A 22657-nucleotide genomic window follows, 5' to 3' on the forward strand; every position below is an offset into this window, starting at 1 on the left:
TGGATTATCTGTAAAGTTAACATTTTTAAAACCACCTTTTTAGTAAGTAGACCAATGCGCAATATTGGCAATACTTAATATAAAACATGAAATGTTACTCGTCATTGGTCCTTTGGACCCAATAAAACCGAACACCTCTTCGGAAGTTTTATTATGCTCAAAAATATTTTTCCTTAATACAGACCAAATGAAGTCACTAATGAGAAACAATTTATAGTTTTTACCATAATTTTATACATATATAAAAACTTACCGTTAAAATTACTGATGGCAGATTATTGTTCCAAATATTTAAGGTGGGGGTGCTGGGAGACTCTAACATTTTGACTTGATCCCACATTTGAAGCTTTGATATAACAAAACCAAATGCATGCGTAGATATAGGCGGAGTGTTATAAAAATAGTCCAACCAGTAGCCATTCAATACTGGGCTGAAAATAAGAAAAAATTTAAGAGGAATTCTATTTAATAAGCAAAGAGACTTTAAACTGAAGGAGCACTTAGGGCGGGCGAGGAAGGTAAATATACGAGTATACAATTACAAAAGCGCCCGTTGAAAATAATGCACATTTTATTTGCTTATAAATCTTTAATAAACGGCCTGAAATAAACATTTTTTTGCGTGTAGTTTGACATTGATAATCAAAACTAAGTGTATTTAAATGTTTCGACAAAAAAATGTTGGTGCTAAATGGGTTTTAGTGTTATGGGCGGTAGAGTGGGCGTGGCACCCTGCTGAAATATACTTGCGCTGTTCAAGAAGTTCAAGAAACTACATGCCAAATCTCAACTTTCTAGCTTATGTAGTTCCGAGATCCCAGCGTTATAAGAACGGACAGTCCTGTTTAATACTTTCCGAAGATTTTAGTATACCCCTTTTTTTAACGGGTTTAAAAAACCAAAAATGTGCGCGTTGCAAACTTCTGCGATTGGGCTAAGGAACAACAGAGAGAACGCTATAGTCGATGCCATCGACTATCAGATACCCGTAACTCATCTGAGGGAAGCGCGAGGTGGATGGAGATGTGCAAGTAAAACAGCGACTGTTCCCAAGATTGTACACTTATGTAACTTGCTTATAAATTTTGAATTAACACTTTTTTGAACACTTTTTGGGATCATTTAAATTTTTACAAAACAAAACAAAATGTACGTTCTAGACGGGGCCTAGCGTTACGGTTGTGGGCGTTAGAGGTGGCGTGACACCCTGTGCTTTGTGCTTTGCAGAAAGCCCTAGAATCTAACTGCCAAGTTTAAACATTCTAGCTTTTATAGTTTCCGAGATCTCAGCGTTCATACGGACGAACAGACAGACGGACATGGCTAGATCGACTCGGCTATTGATCCTGATTAAAAATATATATTCTTTATAGGGTTGGAAACGCTTCCTTCTACCGGTAACATACTTTCTGAAGAATCTAATATACCCTTTTACTCTACAAGTAACGGACGGACATGGGTGGATCGACTCGGCTAGTGATCCTGATCAAGAATATATATACTCTATGGAGTCGGAAACGCTTCCTTCTGCCTGTTACATACTTTCCGACGAATCTAGTATACCCTTTTACTCTACTAGTAACGGGTATAAAAATAATTAGTAGCTCTGCTTCGTTAGTAACTACTGTGACCACGCAGTGCCGTGCTGAGACCCGTTCTGCCGTCCCTTTCTAGCAGTAACGAAGGCTCCCTTTGCCCAAGCTCACTTTCTGTACTGGACTCCGTGAAACCAGATCGTGAATCTGAACATAAGGAATCGACGCTAGGTGGCGCCGTTGCTGGGTGTGAAATATTGTGAACATTCGCATTGCTGCTGGCATGACTTCATGTCCCTCGCACTCCCCAGCTGAGTAACGGGTATTCGATAGTCTGGGCTGTCGGCTGAAGCGTTTTCTCTTGTTTAACTTAATAAGTCCTTAAGTTTTTCCAAATTATATTGTAGGGTGAGGTGACGAATTCCTAAAATCGCATAATTTGCGTCACGTCAAAAGTTTTAAATAATTTTAGTCAATTTGGCTTATTGTACCGACAATGTATTTACAATAATATTATTAAGAGTTCGCGTAATTTGTTCGTGAAATAATTTTGGTTAAAGGGTATCGTGACGAATATTTTGTAGGGTATAAAGAGAAAACAATTTTTTGTTAATTTTTGTGAACTAGAAATTAAATAATTTAAGTTGTTCAATTTAAACCCAGAACTGAAGTATACAATTTTCAAGTGTACAGTTAAATTTTGTGTACAGTATTATATACTTTCAACTTTTCTTGAAGAACAAATAAATAATTTTCACATCTGCACAGAGTTTTTGTGTATATATATCAGTTCGTAAACCTTACCCTACAACTTAAAAAAGTGAAAATTGCTTTACGCCAAGAGCTTTAGTATTTAAGTCCCTTTTAATTTTACCATCGAACTTTTAAAGGAATATTCTCAATAGATGTTAGCATCTTTCTGCTTTTAAGCCTTTGAAAAATAATAACTATTTTGAAAAGTGACAATTCAAACAAGAAAGGAAGTTAACTTCGGCAAGACGAAGTTTGTATACCTTTGCAGTTATAAGAAATAATCAATGTTAGCAACACCATGTAAAATTTTTAAGGATTGTTGCTAGCCTCAGTGATATTTGTGTAAAATTAAATTCGTAATGCTGAAACGGTAAATTGTTCTATATCCCAAAGTAAAAGAAAATACGATCAAAATCAAAAAAGCACAATTTTTTTAAAAATAATTATTTTATTAATTCTCTGACCGTTTCTTTGATGGCTATAGTTTGAGTCGTTCGATTTTTTTATTACATTAATTCAAAATTCTTAAAAATACAAAAAATTTTATTCCCAATAATATAAGATAACACTGAAGCTATGATTTGTTTCATATTATTTTCCCACCAATTTTCCGATTGTTCCTATGGCAGCTATATGATATAGTCGTCCGATTTTGATAAAGATAATTCGAAATTCAGAACTAATTAAAAAATGTTTTTTCCAAGCGTAGGTGGTTATATGTTAAGAAACACCAAAGATATAAATTTTTTAGTTTTTTTTAGTTTTTTGTTCCGATTATTCCTATGGGAGCTATAAGTTATAGTTGTCCGATCCGGCTGGTTCCGACTTATACACTTTCTGCAAAAGAAATAAGACTTTTTGAGAAGTTTCAGCCTGATAGCTTTAGATAGATAGATATGGCTAGATCGATTTGTCTAGTGATGCCAATCAAGAATATGTATACTTTATGGGATCGGAAACGTCTCCTTCACTGCTTTGCAATCTTCTCACTGAAATCATAATACCCACTGGAAGGGTATAAAAATGAAAATGTAAATACTATATTTATACCCTTGCAGAGGGTATATTGATTTCAGTCAGAAGCAAATTTCTGTCCAGCAAGTGACTTTTTCAAGTTTGGAAACAAAAAGAAGTCACACGGCCAAATCTGGAGAATATGGTGGATGGGGTAGCAGTTCGTAACCCAATTCGACCAATTTGGCCTTGGCGAGGGCGGAAGTGTGAGCCGGTGCGTTTTCATGATGGAAGAGCACTTTTTTCTTCGCCAAATGGGTCCGTATTTTCTGCAATTCGGCGGTCTCACGGCTGCGTTTGTTGTCCGGAGTGAGCAATCGCGGCACCCATCGCCCCGACAGCTTTCTCATGCCCAAAATTTCCTGCAGGATATGACCCACGCTTTCTTTTGACATGCCTACTGTCCCATCTATCTCGCGTATCTTCAATCGGCGGTCTGCCAATACGAGATTGTGGATTTTTGTCACGTTATCCTCCGTGGTAGCCTTTTCGGGGCACCTGGGAGTGGCTCATCAAAAACCGACGTGCGACCACGTTGAAACTCGTTAAACCGATTTTTGACGGTCGCCATCGAAGGAGAAGAGTCACCGTACACAGCATCCAAGCGCTCTTTGATTTCGCTGCGCGATTTCCTTTGCAAAAACAATCGATATTGCTCTTTCTACATTTTTCTGAAATCCGCGGACACGTCCGATTCCACACACAGTCAAAACAAAAAGTAGCCGTATACGAGAATGTACTACACGATAGTAAATTTCTCTTACGATTGTGACGCCATCGGGCGGTGAGGATAAATTCTTATCGGACTGAGCTTGTAAGTTGCGTTAATAACTCACTGTTGACGACAAAATGGCGTTTAATTTCTGGAGTCACTGTCCGCAACAACCCAAAAATACTCACGTGTTTTTTGTACCATTTTTCTTCGGATTGTAAGCATTTCAGCGATCAATCTACCCCCCGCCCCAATGTTTTTGTTGCTTCTTCCTGTTAATTGTAGGTGCGATGCGTGTTTCCTTTCTTGTTTGACCATCTGGATAGATGTAAGTAGGAGGTAGACCGTGGTGGTATAAGTTGAGTTGATACTTGACTGTTAACGACAAAATGGCGTTAAATTTTTGGAGTCACTGTCCGCAACAGCCCAAAACAAGGAAGAACGCTATAGCCGAGTACCCCGACTTTCAGATACCCGTTACTCAGCTAAAGGGACCAAAGGGAAATGGATATATGCAAGCAGCAAAGCGAGATTAAAATGCGCCACCTACCGGCGGTAGACAGATTTAAACGTTATGGGCGTTAAAGAGGGCGTGGCAAATTTTTTTTGGATCAATCGATGGGTATTGACGACCAACCAATACTTTTCAGTTAAAATTTTGTATCTAGCATGAAAATTGTGGGCGTCACAGGTTTGGGCGGTTTGTGGGCGTTAGAGTGGGCGTGCCAAACTGCGTTGATAACTGACTGTTTACGGCAAAATGGCGTTTAATTTCTGGAGTCCCTGTCCGCAACAACCCGAAGATACTCTTGTGTTTCTTCGTACCATTTTTCTTGGGATTGTAAACATTTCAGCGATCAAGCCACTCCCCGCCCCAACATTTATGTTGCTTTTTTCTGTTAATTGTTGGTGCGATGCGTGTTTTCTTTCTTGTTTGTCCAGCTGCATAGATAGTCCTATACCCGGAAGTAGGAGGTGGACCGTGGTGGTATAAGTTGCGTTGATAACTGATTGTTTACGACAAAATGGCGTTTAATTTCTGTGATTTTCGTATCATGTTTCTTGGGATTGTCAGCATTTCAGCGATCAAACAACCCCCGGCCCCAACATTTATGTTGCTTCTTCCTGTTAATTGTTGATGCGATGCGTGTTTTCTTTCTTGTTTGACCAGCTGGATACGGTGTAAGGCTGAATCTCCACCGTCCCCCTTCTTTCCTCGGGTAACAAGTAGACGAGCACTTCCGGTGCATTCCGCATACAATCTCCGGATGCTACGGTGTGTGTCTGGTCCTCGCGACATTTGTTGCTATCCTCCCTCCGCGCATACTCCTTTCACGGGGATCGCACCCGACGCAGGAACTTTTGCCTAGTCGTCATGGTCAGCGTACACCCTTTTTCGTGTTCTTGTGTCGTATCCTTGTGATTGTCCTTTCTGCGTGGCGTAGGGATGACTCTCGCTTAGGCCTGATGCATAATCCTATTGCCTTGCGGCCTGGATCTGTTGTTGGGCGTTTGTTATGGGCGTATTTTGCAGATCACCGGAGTGTCGAAACTTACGACCTGGTAAGGCCCGGGGCGAGTTTCGCGGCGAATCATACGGCACTTTTTGACAAGTGGTGCTCCTTGGCCCACACTACGTAGCCCACCGCTGGCGTCCACTGATTCCTCCTCAGATTATAGTCTGGCTTGGTCCAGGGATGCGTTTTCAGATTTCGCCGTACGATCTTTAAGATCTCCGTCGATGTCAGGCCTAGAAAGGGGTTAAAAAGGGGTTATTGAAAGGGGTTATAAATAGCCGGTGGGTCTAGGAGAGCAACAGTGGCAAATGTAAAGTGCTCCTAGAAATGCACCTTGCCTCGGTAGCGGCGGATGCTGTCTTTCCATTTTGGGCAGCGGCAGAGTCCAGACGTAATTATACCTTGGTTTAGTTTAAGCCGGAAAGATTCGCGTGTGATTTTTATTGATTGCCGAAGGATTTATCAGTGGATTTGCCGTGGGGCCGTGCCAGGACTGGTAAGTTCATAAGAAAGGGGAACGCTTAGGCAGTTTTGTTTAGCTATAAATTATTACATGCGAACGGCTAAAAGCGATCTCGGATAGAGATACCAGAGAGGCAGTTGATATTGGGCGAACCGCAAGCGAAATTAGGCAGCCAGGCTGGAAAATATGCGGCGACAGCCTGTGGAAAGGCGTTTTGAAATTGGAGCGGAATAGTTTTATATATTTTAAGCTAACCCAACCTTACCAAGTCAATTGTGACCCTGAACCCATGTTCGTATGTGCCGAACAAAAAAAGAGGGGAAACTCATAGCTTAAAACTGAAAAATCCCGACTAACGACAATAGAGTTTAAGTAAAGCCCTAAAAGCACCTGACCCCGAATTCGAGACGAAAGAGCGGCGGGGGCTGCGATCAAGCAGAAGCTTTCAGTTATTCGCCCGCGCTAAACCTCGCCATAGAGTAATGAACTATATAGAGGCGCCAATTGCTCTGCCGCTCCCTTTCGAAATTGAGGCTATGATGCCACCTATGCGAAAAAAGCTTATTTCCCCTCTTTTTCAAAGTTCGATCGAACTTGTAATTCATTCCCACCTCATTCTGCACCGCTCTTGCTCACTGTTTTGTTTTTGTAAACGTAAGTAACATAATTGTTAGAAGAGTTTTTTTTGTTGTGCTTGTGAATATGTGGATGTATTAGTGTATTAGAAAACTCCGCGGTCGAAATTTTAGCTAGCCCCCCGAGAGTCGTTTTATTATTGCTATTTGTATACCCGTTACTCGAAGAGTTAAAGGGTATACTAGATTCGTAGGAAAGTTTCTAACAGGCAAAATGAAGCGTTTTCCACCCCATAAAGTAAATATAGTCTATATATATATATTCTATACATATATTCAGCAGCGTGCCACGCCCACTCTAACGCACACAAACCGCCCAACACTGTGGCCCCTACAGTTTTGATGCTAGAATAAAATAAAATTTAACAGAATTTAACGCCCACAACCAGCCCACAAACTTCAAAAGATCGTAAATATGAACGCGAATATCTCGGAAACTATCCAAGTTAAAGAATTGGGATTTCAGATTTAGATTCCGTAGCCTTGTACGCAGCGCAAGTTTGTTATGAGAATATGCCACGCCCACTCTAACGCCCACAAGCCGCCCAAACCTGTGGGCCCCACAATGTTCATGCTAACCATATATTGATATCTCGGGTAGGTGGCCCATTTCAATCTCGCTTTGCTGTTTTTATATCTCTATTTCCCTTTCGTCCCTTTAGCTGAGTAACTGGTATCTGATAGTCGAGGTACTCGACTATAGCGTTCTTCCTTGAATTTTTTGCTGTATCGGCTTGTGTGTGTCTTCCTTTTTTCCCTATTTCCCTTTTCCCCTTTTCTTTCGCAGCCGCTCGTTTCTAAGCAGCGCTTGGATTCTAAGCAGCGGAGAGTCGAAAGTTTTACATTTTTTACATTTGAAGAACAGGGAATTGAGAGTTAATAAAACAAGCCCGAGAGCAGAAATGGAATACTAATGGCGGGAATGTAGGAAGGAGAGGATGATAACGGCCAGGAGAGCAAACAAGAAAAATAATATTACGATCGCATTGGATTCCAAGCTCTTCGTTTGTTTTGATTTAAGTTCTAGTTGGGTTTATTTACTAGCCGACGAATTGGCTGAAGACTCCAGTTGAAATTAAATTTATGAAATGTACTAATATATCACTGCGGACGGCAGTACACGTAGTGGCGAAGCGCGCAAGAGAGCGTGCGAAGACAACTACACCCAAAAAAAAATCTTGGAGTGTCAATTTGATAAGTGTGGGTGAAAATGACACTACACCTAGGATCAAATTTTTGGGATCAATTTGATCCTAAATGAGTGTCAAAAGTATACTACATTGTTGGAAAAATCTTTTTTGATCCTAATTAGAGTCATTTTGACCAAATCTAGGGTCTCATCGATACCAATAATTGTATTTATATTTTCGAAATTCGAACTGCGCCTATCGTGCAAGCAAGCGTAGTTATCGATAAGTCATTGTGAACTCGACATTGTGTAAAATACGACAAATATTTCAGTGCAAGGTGCTAGTGTTCATTGAATCAGGTAAGTACATTCCTAATAATATAATATATATTCTAAATACATATTTTGAATGTGAGTGTGAATGTGCACTTAAAAAAAAAGTGTAGGCAAAGTGCGCAAAAGGAAAAAATAATTAGATCGATATTTACATATGCACATTACATTATAAACAATACATAGGACTATTAGGCTACTAATCTTATAGAAATTAATGTATTAATGGTGTAATGCAATTCTCCAAAACAGCACATGTATATACATTTGTATGTATATTTAGAATGAAACTCTTAACGAGGTAGAAAGTAGTGGCGAACGCGCCTTTAACAAAAATTTCTGATATCAACAATTGTGACGAAAAATGATATTACATTCGATAAAATAAATAAACTATATTAAATTTATGACGTTTCCGACCTCATAAAGTTATATTCTTGATTGGCATCACTAGACGCGTCGATCTAGCCATGTCGGTCTGTCCGTCTGTCCTTCCGTTTCTACGCAAACTAGTCTCTCAGTTTTAAAGCTATCGGGCTAAAACTTCTCAAGAAGTCTTATATCTTTTGCACTACAACTATATCTTATAGCTCCCATAGCAATAATGGGAAATAAAATGTAAAAAAAATAATATCTTTGGTGTTTTTAACATATTACCTTCTTTCCTTGGAAATAACATTTTTTAATTAGTTTTGATTTATAATTAAATTTTATCAAATTTTTTAGGAACGATCGTAATATTGGTGGGAAAATAATATGAAACAAATTATAGCTTCGGTGTTCCTTAACATATAACGTCCTACGCTTGGAAATAACATTTTTAAATTAGTTCTGAGTTTCGAATTAAATTTAATCAAAATCGGACGACTATATCATATAGCTGCCATAGGAACGATCGTACAATCGGTGGGAAAATAATATGAAACAAATTATAGCTTCGGTGTTTCCTAACATATAACCTTCTACGCTTGGAAATAACATTTTTTAATTCATTCTGAATTTCGAATTTAATTTTATCAAAATCGGACGACTATATCATATAGCTGCCATAGGAACGATCGTTAAATTGGTGGGAAAATAATATGAAACAAATTATAGCTTCGGTGTTTATATACCCGTTACTCGTAGAGTAAAAGGGTATACTAGATTCGTCGGAAAGTATGTAACAGGCAGAAGGAAGCGTTTCCGACCCCACAAAGTATACATATTCTTGATCAGGATCACTAGCCGAGTCGATCTAGCCATGTCCGTCTGTCCGTCTGTCTGTCCGGATGAACGCTGAGATCTCGGAAACTATGAGAGCTAGGCTATTGAGATTTGGCGAGCAGATTCCTGAGCTTCTTACGCAGCGCAAGTTTGTTTCAGTACAGTGCCACGCCCACTCTAACGCCCACACACCGCCCAAAACTGTGGCTCCTACAGTTTTAGTGCTAGAGTAAAAATTTTAACTGAAATGTATTGTTCTTATCAATACCTATCGATTGACCCAAAAAAAAGTTTGCCACGCCCACTTTTACGCCCACAAACCACGAAAACCTGTGACGCCCACAATTTTAATGCTAGATAAAAAATTTTAACTGAAATGTATTGGTCTCGTCAATACCTATCGATTGATCCAAAAAAAAATTTGCCACACCCACTCTAACGCCCATAACACTTAAATCTGTATACCGCCGGTAGGTGGCGCATTTTAATCTCGCTTTGCTGCTTGCATATCTCCATTTAGCTGAGTAACGGGTATCTGATAGTCGAGGTACTCGACTATAGCGTTCTTCCTTGTTTAACATATAACCTCCTACGCTAAGCGGAATGGTCTCAGCCACACTAGGGACCTCAACCCAGACTAGACTAGTGAACAGAGGCACCCCGCAAGGAGGTGTATTATCACCCCTCTTGTGGAATATCGCAGTAAATAAACTACTTCGGATTCTGGAGGGAGGAAGTTGTAAGGTCGTGGCATACGCAGACGACGTCGCCATCATCTTTAATGGAAAATATTCACAAACACTTTGCGATCTTATGACCGCTAAACTTAAAATACTATCGGAATGGACGATAGCGAACGGACTCGGGGTAAATCCCTCAAAAAGGGAACTTGTTATTTTTACAAATAGGTACAAAATTCCACAACTTAACCCACCCATTTTAAACAATTGTAATCTCTCTTTTAGCGATCACGCCAGATACTTTGGGTTAGTACTAGATAAACGCCTCAAATGGGGCTTAAACAACCAAGAGAGAACCAAAAAAGCGACCATTGCACTTTACTCCTGTAAAAAAGCAATCAGGCTAAGATGGGGCATGTCCCCAAGAATAGTTAACTGGATATACACAGCGGTAGTCAAGCCAATCCTAGTGTACGGAGTGGCTCTGTGGTGGACCGCCTTGCACAAACAATGCATACTGACTCCTCTAAACAAAGTAGAGCGAATGGCGGCTTTGTGTATTAGTGGAGCCCTTCGAACCACCCCGAATGAAGCGCTGAATGCGATCTTGAACCTCCCTAGCCTGGACTTAGGAGGCATGGAAAGTTCCAAATCGGCAACTATTCGACTGAGGGACACCGGGCAGTCCAAAGCCATTTTTATGGCCGTGCTATAATTCTCCAGCATGATAAATCGATTCCGAAGAAAACGGATCCAAATTAGAAGGCCAAGTTGGCGAAGGTGTATACTCCAAACAATAAGATATCAGGAAGTCATTCAGGCTCCCGGACCACTGTAGCGTCTTCCAAGCGGAGGTCCACGCTATAAAAGAAGCACTAAACTGTTTAGGGAACATAAGCCTCCGAAGAGGACATCTAAATATATATAGTGACAGCCAAGCGACTATTAAGTCGATCTACTCGACAAACACCAACTCCCGTACAATAGCAGACTGTCGCAGATCTCTCCACGAGGTGGAAAATCTATCTATCTACCAGGAGAGGAAAATGTCGGTATGCCCATGGCTACTTGCAAGGTAAACATAAAAAACCACTTCAACACACTAGCCAACACCCATTGGCAAAACGCACCACAGTGTCGCATATCTCACCAGACATGGCCTGTGATAAACAAAAAAACCTCGGAGTTACTCAAACTCAGCCGCACAGAGTGTGGCATGCTGATTCGAGCTCTTACGGGCCACTGGCTTGGTGGCGCACATGCCGGCAGTCTAAAAGCCCCGCAAAATGATTTCTGCAGAAGCTGCAGGGATGAGGAAGAAGTGGAAACGGTAGAACACCTTCTCTGATTCTGCCCAGCCCTATGCAGACTCAGACTGAAACACTTAAGAAGCCCCTTCATCGACGATCTTACCGAAATATCGGAGATTAATCTCAAAAGCATAAGTGCCTTTATTAAATCTTCCGGGTGGAAGACATGCTGATCAGCTTAACACAGGCTGAAACTACTAGAAACGGGACCCTAGAGAAGGAAAAAACGAGATCATGCGGTATCACAATGGACCCATTGAGGTCTAAGGGTTTCGGACTATAGTCCGACAGCCGCCCTAACCTAACCTAACCTCCTACGCTTGGAAATAAAATTTTTAATTAGTTCTGAATTTCGAATTTAATTTTATCAAAATCGGACGACTATATCATATAGCTGCCATAGGAACGATCGGAAAATTGGTGGGAAAATAATAATTATAGCTTCGGTGTTTTTAACATAAAACCTCCTAAGCTTTGAAATTACATTTTAATACCCTTGCAGAGGGTATAGTCATTTCAGTCAGTAGTTTGCAACGCAGTGAAGGAGACGTTTCCGACCCCATAAAGTATATATATTCTTGATCAGCATCACTAGACGAGTCGATCTAGCCATGTCCGTCTGTCCGTCCCTTTCCACGCAAACTAGTCTCTCAGTTTTAAAGCTATCGGGCTGAAACTTTCCCAAAAATCTTATTTTTTTTGCAGGTAGTATATAAGTCGGAACCAGAAGGATCGGACAACTATATCTTATAGCTCCCATAGGAGTAATCGAAAAAAAAGGAAAAAAATTATATCTTTGGTGTTTTTAAACATATTTCCTCCTTTCCTTGGAAATAACATTTTTTAATTAGTTTTGAATTTCGAATTAAATTTTATCAAAATTGGAAGACTATATCATATAGCTGCCATAGGAACGATCGTAAAATTGATGGGAAAATAATATGAAACAAATTATAGCTTCGGTGTTTCCTAACATATAACCTCCTACGCTTGGAAATAACATTTTTTAATTAGCTCTGAATTTCGAATTAAATTTGATCAAAATCGGACGACTATATCATACAGCTGCCATAGGATCGATCGTACAATCGGTGGGAAAATAATATGAAACAAATTATAGCTTCGGTGTTTTTTAACATATAACCTTCTACGCCTGGAAATAACATTTTTTAATTCATTCTGAATTTCGAATTTAATTTTATCAAAATCGGACGACTATATCATATTGCTGCCATAGGAACGATCGTAAAATTGGTGGGAAAAATAATATGAAACAAATTATAGCTTCGGTGTTTTAGAACTTATTTCCTCCTTTCCTTGGAAATAACATTTTTTAATATGTTCTGAATTTCGAATTTAATTTTATCAAAATCGGACGACTATATCATATAGCTGCCATAGGAACGATCGTAAAATTGGTGGGAAAATAATATGAAACAAATTATAGCTTCAGTGTTCCTTAACATATAACCTCCTACGCTGGGAAATAACATTTTTTAATTAGTTCTGAATTTCGAATTAAATTTTATCAAAATCGGACAACTATATCATATAGCTGCCATAGGAACGATCGTAAAATCGATGGGAAAATAATATGAAACAAATTATAACTTCGGTGTTTTTTAACATATAACCTTCTACGCCTGGAAATAACATTTTTTAATTCATTCTGAATTTCGAATTTAATTTTATCAAAATCGGACGACTATATCATATAGCTGCCATAGGAACGATCGTAAAATTGGTGGGAAAAATAATATGAAACAAATTATAGCTTCGGTGTTTTAGAACTTATTTCCTCCTTTCCTTGGAAATAACATTTTTTAATATGTTCTGAATTTCGAATTTAATTTTATCAAAATCGGACGACTATATCATATAGCTGCCATAGGAACGATCGTAAAATTGGTGGGAAAATAATATGAAACAAATTATAGCTTCAGTGTTCCTTAACATATAACCTCCTACGCTGGGAAATAAAATTTTTTAATTAGTTCTGAATTTCGAATTAAATTTTATCAAAATCGGACAACTATATCATATAGCTGCCATAGGAACGATCGTAAAATCGATGGGAAAATAATATGAAACAAATTATAACTTCGGTGTTTTTATACCCTTGCAGAGGGTATAATAATTTCCGTCAGAAAATTGCAAAACAGTCAAGGAGACGTTTCCGACCACATAAACTATATATATTCTTGATCAGCATCACTAGACGAGTCGATCTAGCCATGTCCGTCTGTCCGTCTGCCCGTCCGTTTCTACGCAAACTAGTCTCTCAGTTTTAAAGCTGTCGGGCTGAAACTTTCCCAAAAGTCTTATATATTTTGCAGGTAGTATATAAGTCGGAACCAGCCGGACCGGACAACTATATCTTATAGCTCCCATAGGAAGAATCGGAAAAAAAATTTAAAAAAATTATATCTTTGGTGTTTTTTAACATATTACCTCCTTTCCTTGGAAATAACATTTTTTAATTAGTTTTGAATTTCGAATTAAATTTTATCAAAATCGGAAGACTATATCATATAGCTGCCATAGGAACGATCGTAAAATTGGTGGGAAAATAATATGAAATAAATTATAGCTTTGGTGTTCCTTAACATATAACCTCCTACGCTTGGAAACAAAATTTTTTAATTAGTTCTGAATTTCGAATTTAATTTTATCAAAATCGAATGACTATATCATATAGCTGCCATAGGAACGATCGTAAAATTGGTGGGAAAATAATATGAAACAAATTATAGCTTCGGTGTTTCCTAACATATAACCTCCTACGCTTGGAAATAACATTTTTTAATTAGCTCTGAATTTCGAATTAAATTTTATCAAAATCGGACGACTATATCATATAGCTGCCATAGGAACGATCGTACAATCGGTGGGAAAATAATATGAAACAAATTATAGCTTCGGTGTTTTTTAACATATAACCTCCTACGCTTGGAAATAACATTTTTTAATTTATTCTGAATTTCGAATTTAATTTTATCAAAATCGGACGACTATATCATATTGCTGCCATAGGAACGATCGTACAATCGGTGGGAAAATAATATGAAACAAATAATAGCTTCGGTGTTTTTTAACATATAACCTCCTACGCTTGGAAATAAAATTTTTAATTAGTTCTGAATTTCGAATTTAATTTTATCAAAATCGGATGACCATATCATTTAGCTGCCATAGGAACGATCGGAAAATTGGTGGGAAAATAATATAAAACAAATTATAGCTTCGGTGTTTTTTGATATATTATCTTATACTATTGGAAATAACATTTTGTGTATTTTTAAGAATTTCGAATTATAATTAATACAAATCGGACGACTCTAACATATAGCTGTCAAAGAAACGGTCAGCGAACTGAAATGTATTGGTCTCGTCAATACCTATCGATTGATCCAAAAAAAAATTTGCCACACCCACTCTAACGCCCATAACACTTAAATCTGTATACCGCCGGTAGGTGGCGCATTTTAATCTCGCTTTGCTGCTTGCATATCTCCATTTAGCTGAGTAACGGGTATCTGATAGTCGAGGTACTCGACTATAGCGTTCTTCCTTGTTTAACATATAACCTCCTACGCTAAGCGGAATGGTCTCAGCCACACTAATGACCTCAACCCAGACTAGACTAGATCAAGCAGAAGCTTTCAGTTATTCGCCCGCGCTAAACCTCGCCATAGAGTAATGAACTATATAGAGGCGCCAATTGCTCTGCCGCTCCCTTTCGAAATTGAGGCTATGATGCCACCTATGCGAAAAAAGCTTATTTCCCCTCTTTTTCAAAGTTCGATCGAACTTGTAATTCATTCCCACCTCATTCTGCACCGCTCTTGCTCACTGTTTTGTTTTTGTAAACGTAAGTAACATAATTGTTAGAAGAGTTTTTTTTGTTGTGCTTGTGAATATGTGGATGTATTAGTGTATTAGAAAACTCCGCGGTCGAAATTTTAGCTAGCCCCCCGAGAGTCGTTTTATTATTGCTATTTGTATACCCGTTACTCGTAGAGTTAAAGGGTATACTAGATTCGTAGGAAAGTTTCTAACAGGCAAAATGAAGCGTTTTCCACCCCATAAAGTAAATATAGTCTATATATATATATTCTATACATACATTCAGCAGCGTGCCACGCCCACTCTAACGCACACAAACCGCCCAACACTGTGGCCCCTACAGTTTTGATGCTAGAATAAAATAAAATTTAACAGAATTTAACGCCCACAACCAGCCCACAAACTTCAAAAGATCGTAAATATGAACGCGAATATCTCGGAAACTATCCAAGTTAAAGAATTGGGATTTCAGATTTAGATTCCGTAGCCTTGTACGCAGCGCAAGTTTGTTATGAGAATATGCCACGCCCACTCTAACGCCCACAAGCCGCCCAAACCTGTGGGCCCCACAATGTTCATGCTAACCATATATTGATATCTCGGGTAGGTGGCCCATTTCAATCTCGCTTTGCTGTTTTTATATCTCTATTTCCCTTTCGTCCCTTTAGCTGAGTAACTGGTATCTGATAGTCGAGGTACTCGACTATAGCGTTCTTCCTTGAATTTTTTGCTGTATCGGCTTGTGTGTGTCTTCCTTTTTTCCCTATTTCCCTTTTCCCCTTTTCTTTCGCAGCCGCTCGTTTCTAAGCAGCGCTTGGATTCTAAGCAGCGGAGAGTCGAAAGTTTTACATTTTTTACATTTGAAGAACAGGGAATTGAGAGTTAATAAAACAAGCCCGAGAGCAGAAATGGAATACTAATGGCGGGAATGTAGGAAGGAGAGGATGATAACGGCCAGGAGAGCAAACAAGAAAAATAATATTACGATCGCATTGGATTCCAAGCTCTTCGTTTGTTTTGATTTAAGTTCTAGTTGGGTTTATTTACTAGCCGACGAATTGGCTGAAGACTCCAGTTGAAATTAAATTTATGAAATGTACTAATATATCACTGCGGACGGCAGTACACGTAGTGGCGAAGCGCGCAAGAGAGCGTGCGAAGACAACTACACCCAAAAAAAAATCTTGGAGTGTCAATTTGATAAGTGTGGGTGAAAATGACACTACACCTAGGATCAAATTTTTGGGATCAATTTGATCCTAAATGAGTGTCAAAAGTATACTACATTGTTGGAAAAATCTTTTTTGATCCTAATTAGAGTCATTTTGACCAAATCTAGGGTCTCATCGATACCAATAATTGTATTTATATTTTCGAAATTCGAACTGCGCCTATCGTGCAAGCAAGCGTAGTTATCGATAAGTCATTGTGAACTCGACATTGTGTAAAATACGACAAATATTTCAGTGCAAGGTGCTAGTGTTCATTGAATCAGGTAAGTACATTCCTAATAATATAATATATATTCTAAATACATATTTTGAATGTGAGTGTGAATGTGCACTTAAAAAAAAAGTGTAGGCAAAGTGCGCAAAAGGAAAAAATAATTAGATCGATATTTACATATGCACATTACATTATAAACAATACATAGGACTATTAGGCTACTAATCTTATAGAAATTAATGTATTAATGGTGTAATGCAATTCTCCAAAACAGCACATGTATATACATTTGTATGTATATTTAGAATGAAACTCTTAACGAGGTAGAAAGTAGTGGCGAACGCGCCTTTAACAAAAATTTCTGATATCAACAATTGTGACGAAAAATGATATTACATTCGATAAAATAAATAAACTATATTAAATTTATGACGTTTCCGACCTCATAAAGTTATATTCTTGATTGGCATCACTAGACGCGTCGATCTAGCCATGTCGGTCTGTCCGTCTGTCCTTCCGTTTCTACGCAAACTAGTCTCTCAGTTTTAAAGCTATCGGGCTAAAACTTCTCAAGAAGTCTTATATCTTTTGCACTACAACTATATCTTATAGCTCCCATAGGAATAATGGGAAAAAAAATGTAAAAAAAATAATATCATTCGTGTTTTTAACATATTACCTTCTTTCCTTGGAAATAACATTTTTTAATTAGTTTTGATTTATAATTAAATTTTATCAAATTTTTTAGGAACGATCGTAAAATTGGTGGGAAAATAATATGAAACAAATTATAGCTTCGGTGTTCCTTAACATATAACGTCATACGCTTGGAAATAACATTTTTAAATTAGTTCTGAGTTTCGAATTAAATTTAATCAAAATCGGACGACTATATCATATAGCTGCCATAGGAACGATCGTACAATCGGTGGGAAAATAATATGAAACAAATTATAGCTTCGGTGTTTCCTAACATATAACCTTCTACGCTTGGAAATAACATTTTTTAATTCATTCTGAATTTCGAATTTAATTTAGCAATCGGGCTAAGATGGGGCATGTCCCCAAGAATAGTTAACTGGATATACACAGCGGTAGTCAAGCCAATCATAGTGTACGGAGTGGCTCTGTGGTGGACCGCCTTGCACAAACAATGCATACTGACTCCTCTAAACAAAGTACAGCGAATGGCGGCTTTGTGTATTAGTGGAGCCCTTCGAACCACCCCGAATGAAGCGCTGAATGCGATCTTGAACCTCCCTAGCCTGGACTTAGGAGGCATGGAAAGTTCCAAATCGGCAACTATTCGACTGAGGGACACCGGGCAGTCCAAATCCATTTTTATGGCCGTGCTATAATTCTCCAGCATGATAAATCGATTCCGAAGAAAACGGATCCAAATTAGAAGGCCAAGTTGGCGAAGGTGTATACTCCAAACAATAAGATATCAGGAAGTCATTCAGGCTCCCGGACCACTGTAGCGTCTTCCAAGCGGAGGTCCACGCTATAAAAGAAGCACTAAACTGTTTAGGGAACATAAGCCTCCGAAGAGGACATCTAAATATATATAGTGACAGCCAAGCGACTATTAAGTCGATCTACTCGACAAACACCAACTCCCGTACAATAGCAGACTGTCGCAGATCTCTCCACGAGGTGGAAAATCTATCTATCTACCAGGAGAGGAAAATGTCGGTATGCCCATGGCTACTTGCAAGGTAAACATAAAAAACCACTTCAACACACTAGCCAACACCCATTGGCAAAACGCACCACAGTGTCGCATATCTCACCAGACATGGCCTGTGATAAACAACAAAAAAACCTCGGAGTTACTCAAACTCAGCCGCACAGAGTGTGGCATGCTGATTCGAGCTCTTACGGGCCACTGGCTTGGTGGCGCACATGCCGGCAGGCTAAAAGCCCCGCAAAATGATTTCTGCAGAAGCTGCAGGGATGAGGAAGAAGTGGAAACGGTAGAACACCTTCTCTGATTCTGCCCAGCCCTATGCAGACCCAGACTGAAACACTTAAGAAGCCCCTTCATCGACGATCTTACCGAAATATCGGAGATTAATCTCAAAAGCATAAGTGCCTTTATTAAATCTTCCGGGTGGAAGACATGCTGATCAGCTTAACACAGGCTGAAACTACTAGAAACGGGACCCTAGAGAAGGAAAAAACGAGATCATGCGGTATCACAATGGACCCATTGAGGTCTAAGGGTTTCGGACTATAGTCCGACAGCCGCCCTAACCTAACCTAACCTAACCTCCTAGGCTTGGAAATAAAATTTTTAATTAGTTCTGAATTTCGAATTTAATTTTATCAAAATCGGACGACTATATCATATAGCTGCCATAGGAACGATCGGAAAATTGGTGGGAAAATAATAATTATAGCTTCGGTGTTTTTAACATAAAACCTCCTAAGCTTTGAAATTACATTTTAATACCCTTGCAGAGGGTATAGTCATTTCAGTCAGTAGTTTGCAACGCAGTGAAGGAGACGTTTCCGACCCCATAAAGTATATATATTCTTGATCAGCATCACTAGACGAGTCGATCTAGCCATGTCCGTCTGTCCGTCCCTTTCTACGCAAACTAGTCTCTCAGTTTTAAAGCTATCGGGCTGAAACCTTCCCAAAAGTCTTATTTTTTTTGCAGGTAGTATATAAGTCGGAACCAGAAGGATCGGACAACTATATCTTATAGCTCCCATAGGAGTAATCGAAAAAAAAAGGAAAAAAATTATATCTTTGGTGTTTTTAAACATATTTCCTCCTTTCCTTGGAAATAACATTTTTTAATTAGTTTTGAATTTCGAATTAAATTTTATCAAAATTGGAAGACTATATCATATAGCTGCCATAGGAACGATCGTAAAATTGATGGGAAAATAATATGAAACAAATTATAGCTTCGGTGTTTCCTAACATATAACCTCCTACGCTTGGAAATAACATTTTTTAATTAGCTCTGAATTTCGAATTAAATTTGATCAAAATCGGACGACTATATCATACAGCTGCCATAGGATCGATCGTACAATCGGTGGGAAAATAATATGAAACAAATTATAGCTTCGGTGTTTTTTAACATATAACCTTCTACGCCTGGAAATAACATTTTTTAATTCATTCTGAATTTCGAATTTAATTTTATCAAAATCGGACGACTATATCATATTGCTGCCATAGGAACGATCGTAAAATTGGTGGGAAAAATAATATGAAACAAATTATAGCTTCGGTGTTTTAGAACTTATTTCCTCCTTTCCTTGGAAATAACATTTTTTAATATGTTCTGAATTTCGAATTTAATTTTATCAAAATCAGACGACTATATCATATAGCTGCCATAGGAAAGATCGTAAAATTGGTGGGAAAATAATATGAAACAAATTATAGCTTCAGTGTTCCTTAACATATAACCTCCTACGCTGGGAAATAACATTTTTTAATTAGTTCTGAATTTCGAATTAAATTTTATCAAAATCGGACAACTATATCATATAGCTGCCATAGGAACGATCGTAAAATCGATGGGAAAATAATATGAAACAAATTATAACTTCGGTGTTTTTTAACATATAACCTTCTACGCCTGGAAATAACATTTTTTAATTCATTCTGAATTTCGAATTTAATTTTATCAAAATCGGACGACTATATCATATTGCTGCCATAGGAACGATCGTAAAATTGGTGTGAAAAATAATATGAAACAAATTATAGCTTCGGTGTTTTAGAACTTATTTCCTCCTTTCCTTGGAAATAACATTTTTTAATATGTTCTGAATTTCGAATTTAATTTTATCAAAATCAGACGACTATATCATATAGCTGCCATAGGAACGATCGTAAAATTGGTGGGAAAATAATATGAAACAAATTATAGCTTCAGTGTTCCTTAACATATAACCTCCTACGCTGGGAAATAACAGTTTTTAATTAGTTCTGAATTTCGAATTAAATTTTATCAAAATCGGACAACTATATCATATAGCTGCCATAGGAACGATCGTAAAATCGATGGGAAAATAATATGAAACAAATTATAACTTCGGTGTTTTTTAACATATAACCTTCTACGCCTGGAAATAACATTTTTTAATTCATTCTGAATTTCGAATTTAATTTTATCAAAATCGGACGACTATATCATATTGCTGCCATAGGAACGATCGTAAAATTGGTGGGAAAAATAATATGAAACAAATTATAACTTCGGTGTTTTTATACCCTTGCAGAGGGTATAATAATTTCCGTCAGAAAATTGCAAAACAGTCAAGGAGACGTTTCCGACCACATAAACTATATATATTCTTGATCAGCATCACTAGACGATTCGATCTAGCCATGTCCGTCTGTCCGTCTGCCCGTCCGTTTCTACGCAAACTAGTCTCTCAGTTTTAAAGCTGTCGGGCTGAAACTTTCCCAAAAGTCTTATATATTTTGCAGGTAGTATATAAGTCGGAACCAGCCGGACCGGACAACTATATCTTATAGCTCCCATAGGAAGAATCGGAAAAAAAATTAAAAAAAATTATATCTTTGGTGTTTTTTAACATATTACCTCCTTTCCTTGGAAATAACATTTTTTAATTAGTTTTGAATTTCGAATTAAATTTTATCAAAATCGGAAGACTATATCATATAGCTGCCATAGGAACGATCGTAAAATTGGTGGGAAAATAATATGAAATAAATTATAGCTTTGGTGTTCCTTAACATATAACCTCCTACGCTTGGAAACAAAATTTTTTAATTAGTTCTGAATTTCGAATTTAATTTTATCAAAATCGAATGACTATATCATATAGCTGCCATAGGAACGATCGTAAAATTGGTGGGAAAATAATATGAAACAAATTATAGCTTCGGTGTTTCCTAACATATAACCTCCTACGCTTGGAAATAACATTTTTTAATTAGCTCTGAATTTCGAATTAAATTTTATCAAAATCGGACGACTATATCATATAGCTGCCATAGGAACGATCGTACAATCGGTGGGAAAATAATATGAAACAAATTATAGCTTCGGTGTTTCCTAACATATAACCTCCTACGCTTGGAAATAACATTTTTTAATTTATTCTGAATTTCGAATTTAATTTTATCAAAATCGGACGACTATATCATATTGCTGCCATAGGAACGATCGTACAATCGGTGGGAAAATAATATGAAACAAATAATAGCTTCGGTGTTTTTTAACATATAACCTCCTACGCTTGGAAATAAAATTTTTAATTAGTTCTGAATTTCGAATTTAATTTTATCAAAATCGGACGACCATATCATTTAGCTGCCATAGGAACGATCGGAAAATTGGTGGGAAAATAATAAGAAACAAATTATAGCTTCGGTGTTTTTTGATATATTATCTTATACTATTGGAAATAACATTTTGTGTATTTTTAAGAATTTCGAATTATAATTAATACAAATCGGACGACTCTAACATATAGCTGTCAAAGAAACGGTCAGCGAACTGAAATGTATTGGTCTCGTCAATACCTATCGATTGATCCAAAAAAAATTTGCCACACCCACTCTAACGCCCATAACGCTTAAATCTGTATACCGCCGGTAGGTGGCGCATTTTAATCTCGCTTTGCTGCTTGCATATCTCCATTTAGCTGAGTAACGGGTATCTGATAGTCGAGGTACTCGACTATAGCGTTCTTCCTTGTTTAACATATAACCTCATACGCTAAGCGGAATGGTCTCAGCCACACTAGGGACCTCAACCCAGACTAGACTAGTGAACAGAGGCACCCCGCAAGGAGGTGTATTATCACCCCTCTTGTGGAATATCGCAGTAAATAAACTACTTCGGATTCTGGAGGGAGGAAGTTGTAAGGTCGTGGCATACGCAGACGACGTCGCCATCATCTTTAATGGAAAATATTCACAAACACTTTGCGATCGTATGACCGCTAAACTTAAAATACTATCGGAATGGACGATAGCGAACGGACTCGGGGTAAATCCCTCAAAAAGGGAACTTGTTATTTTTACAAATAGGTACAAAATTCCACAACTTAACCCACCCATTTTAAACAATTGTA

The 22657-nt window shown here is 37.9% G+C and overlaps 1 protein-coding gene across 1 annotated transcript in view; it reads right to left on the reverse strand.

Moving 5' to 3' along the window:
* Positions 1-22657, reverse strand: part of LOC139352732 (endoplasmic reticulum aminopeptidase 1) — a 524301-nt gene that overhangs the window by 1902 nt on the left and 499742 nt on the right. Inside the window, exon 7 of the mRNA XM_070995362.1 lies at positions 254-431. Coding sequence (XP_070851463.1) covers positions 254-431 — 178 coding nt within the window. The remainder of the gene's footprint in view (positions 1-253; positions 432-22657) is intronic.

Source organism: Drosophila suzukii, chromosome 3, assembly GCF_043229965.1.
Source record: "Drosophila suzukii chromosome 3, CBGP_Dsuzu_IsoJpt1.0, whole genome shotgun sequence".
Taxonomy (NCBI): domain Eukaryota; kingdom Metazoa; phylum Arthropoda; class Insecta; order Diptera; family Drosophilidae; genus Drosophila; species Drosophila suzukii.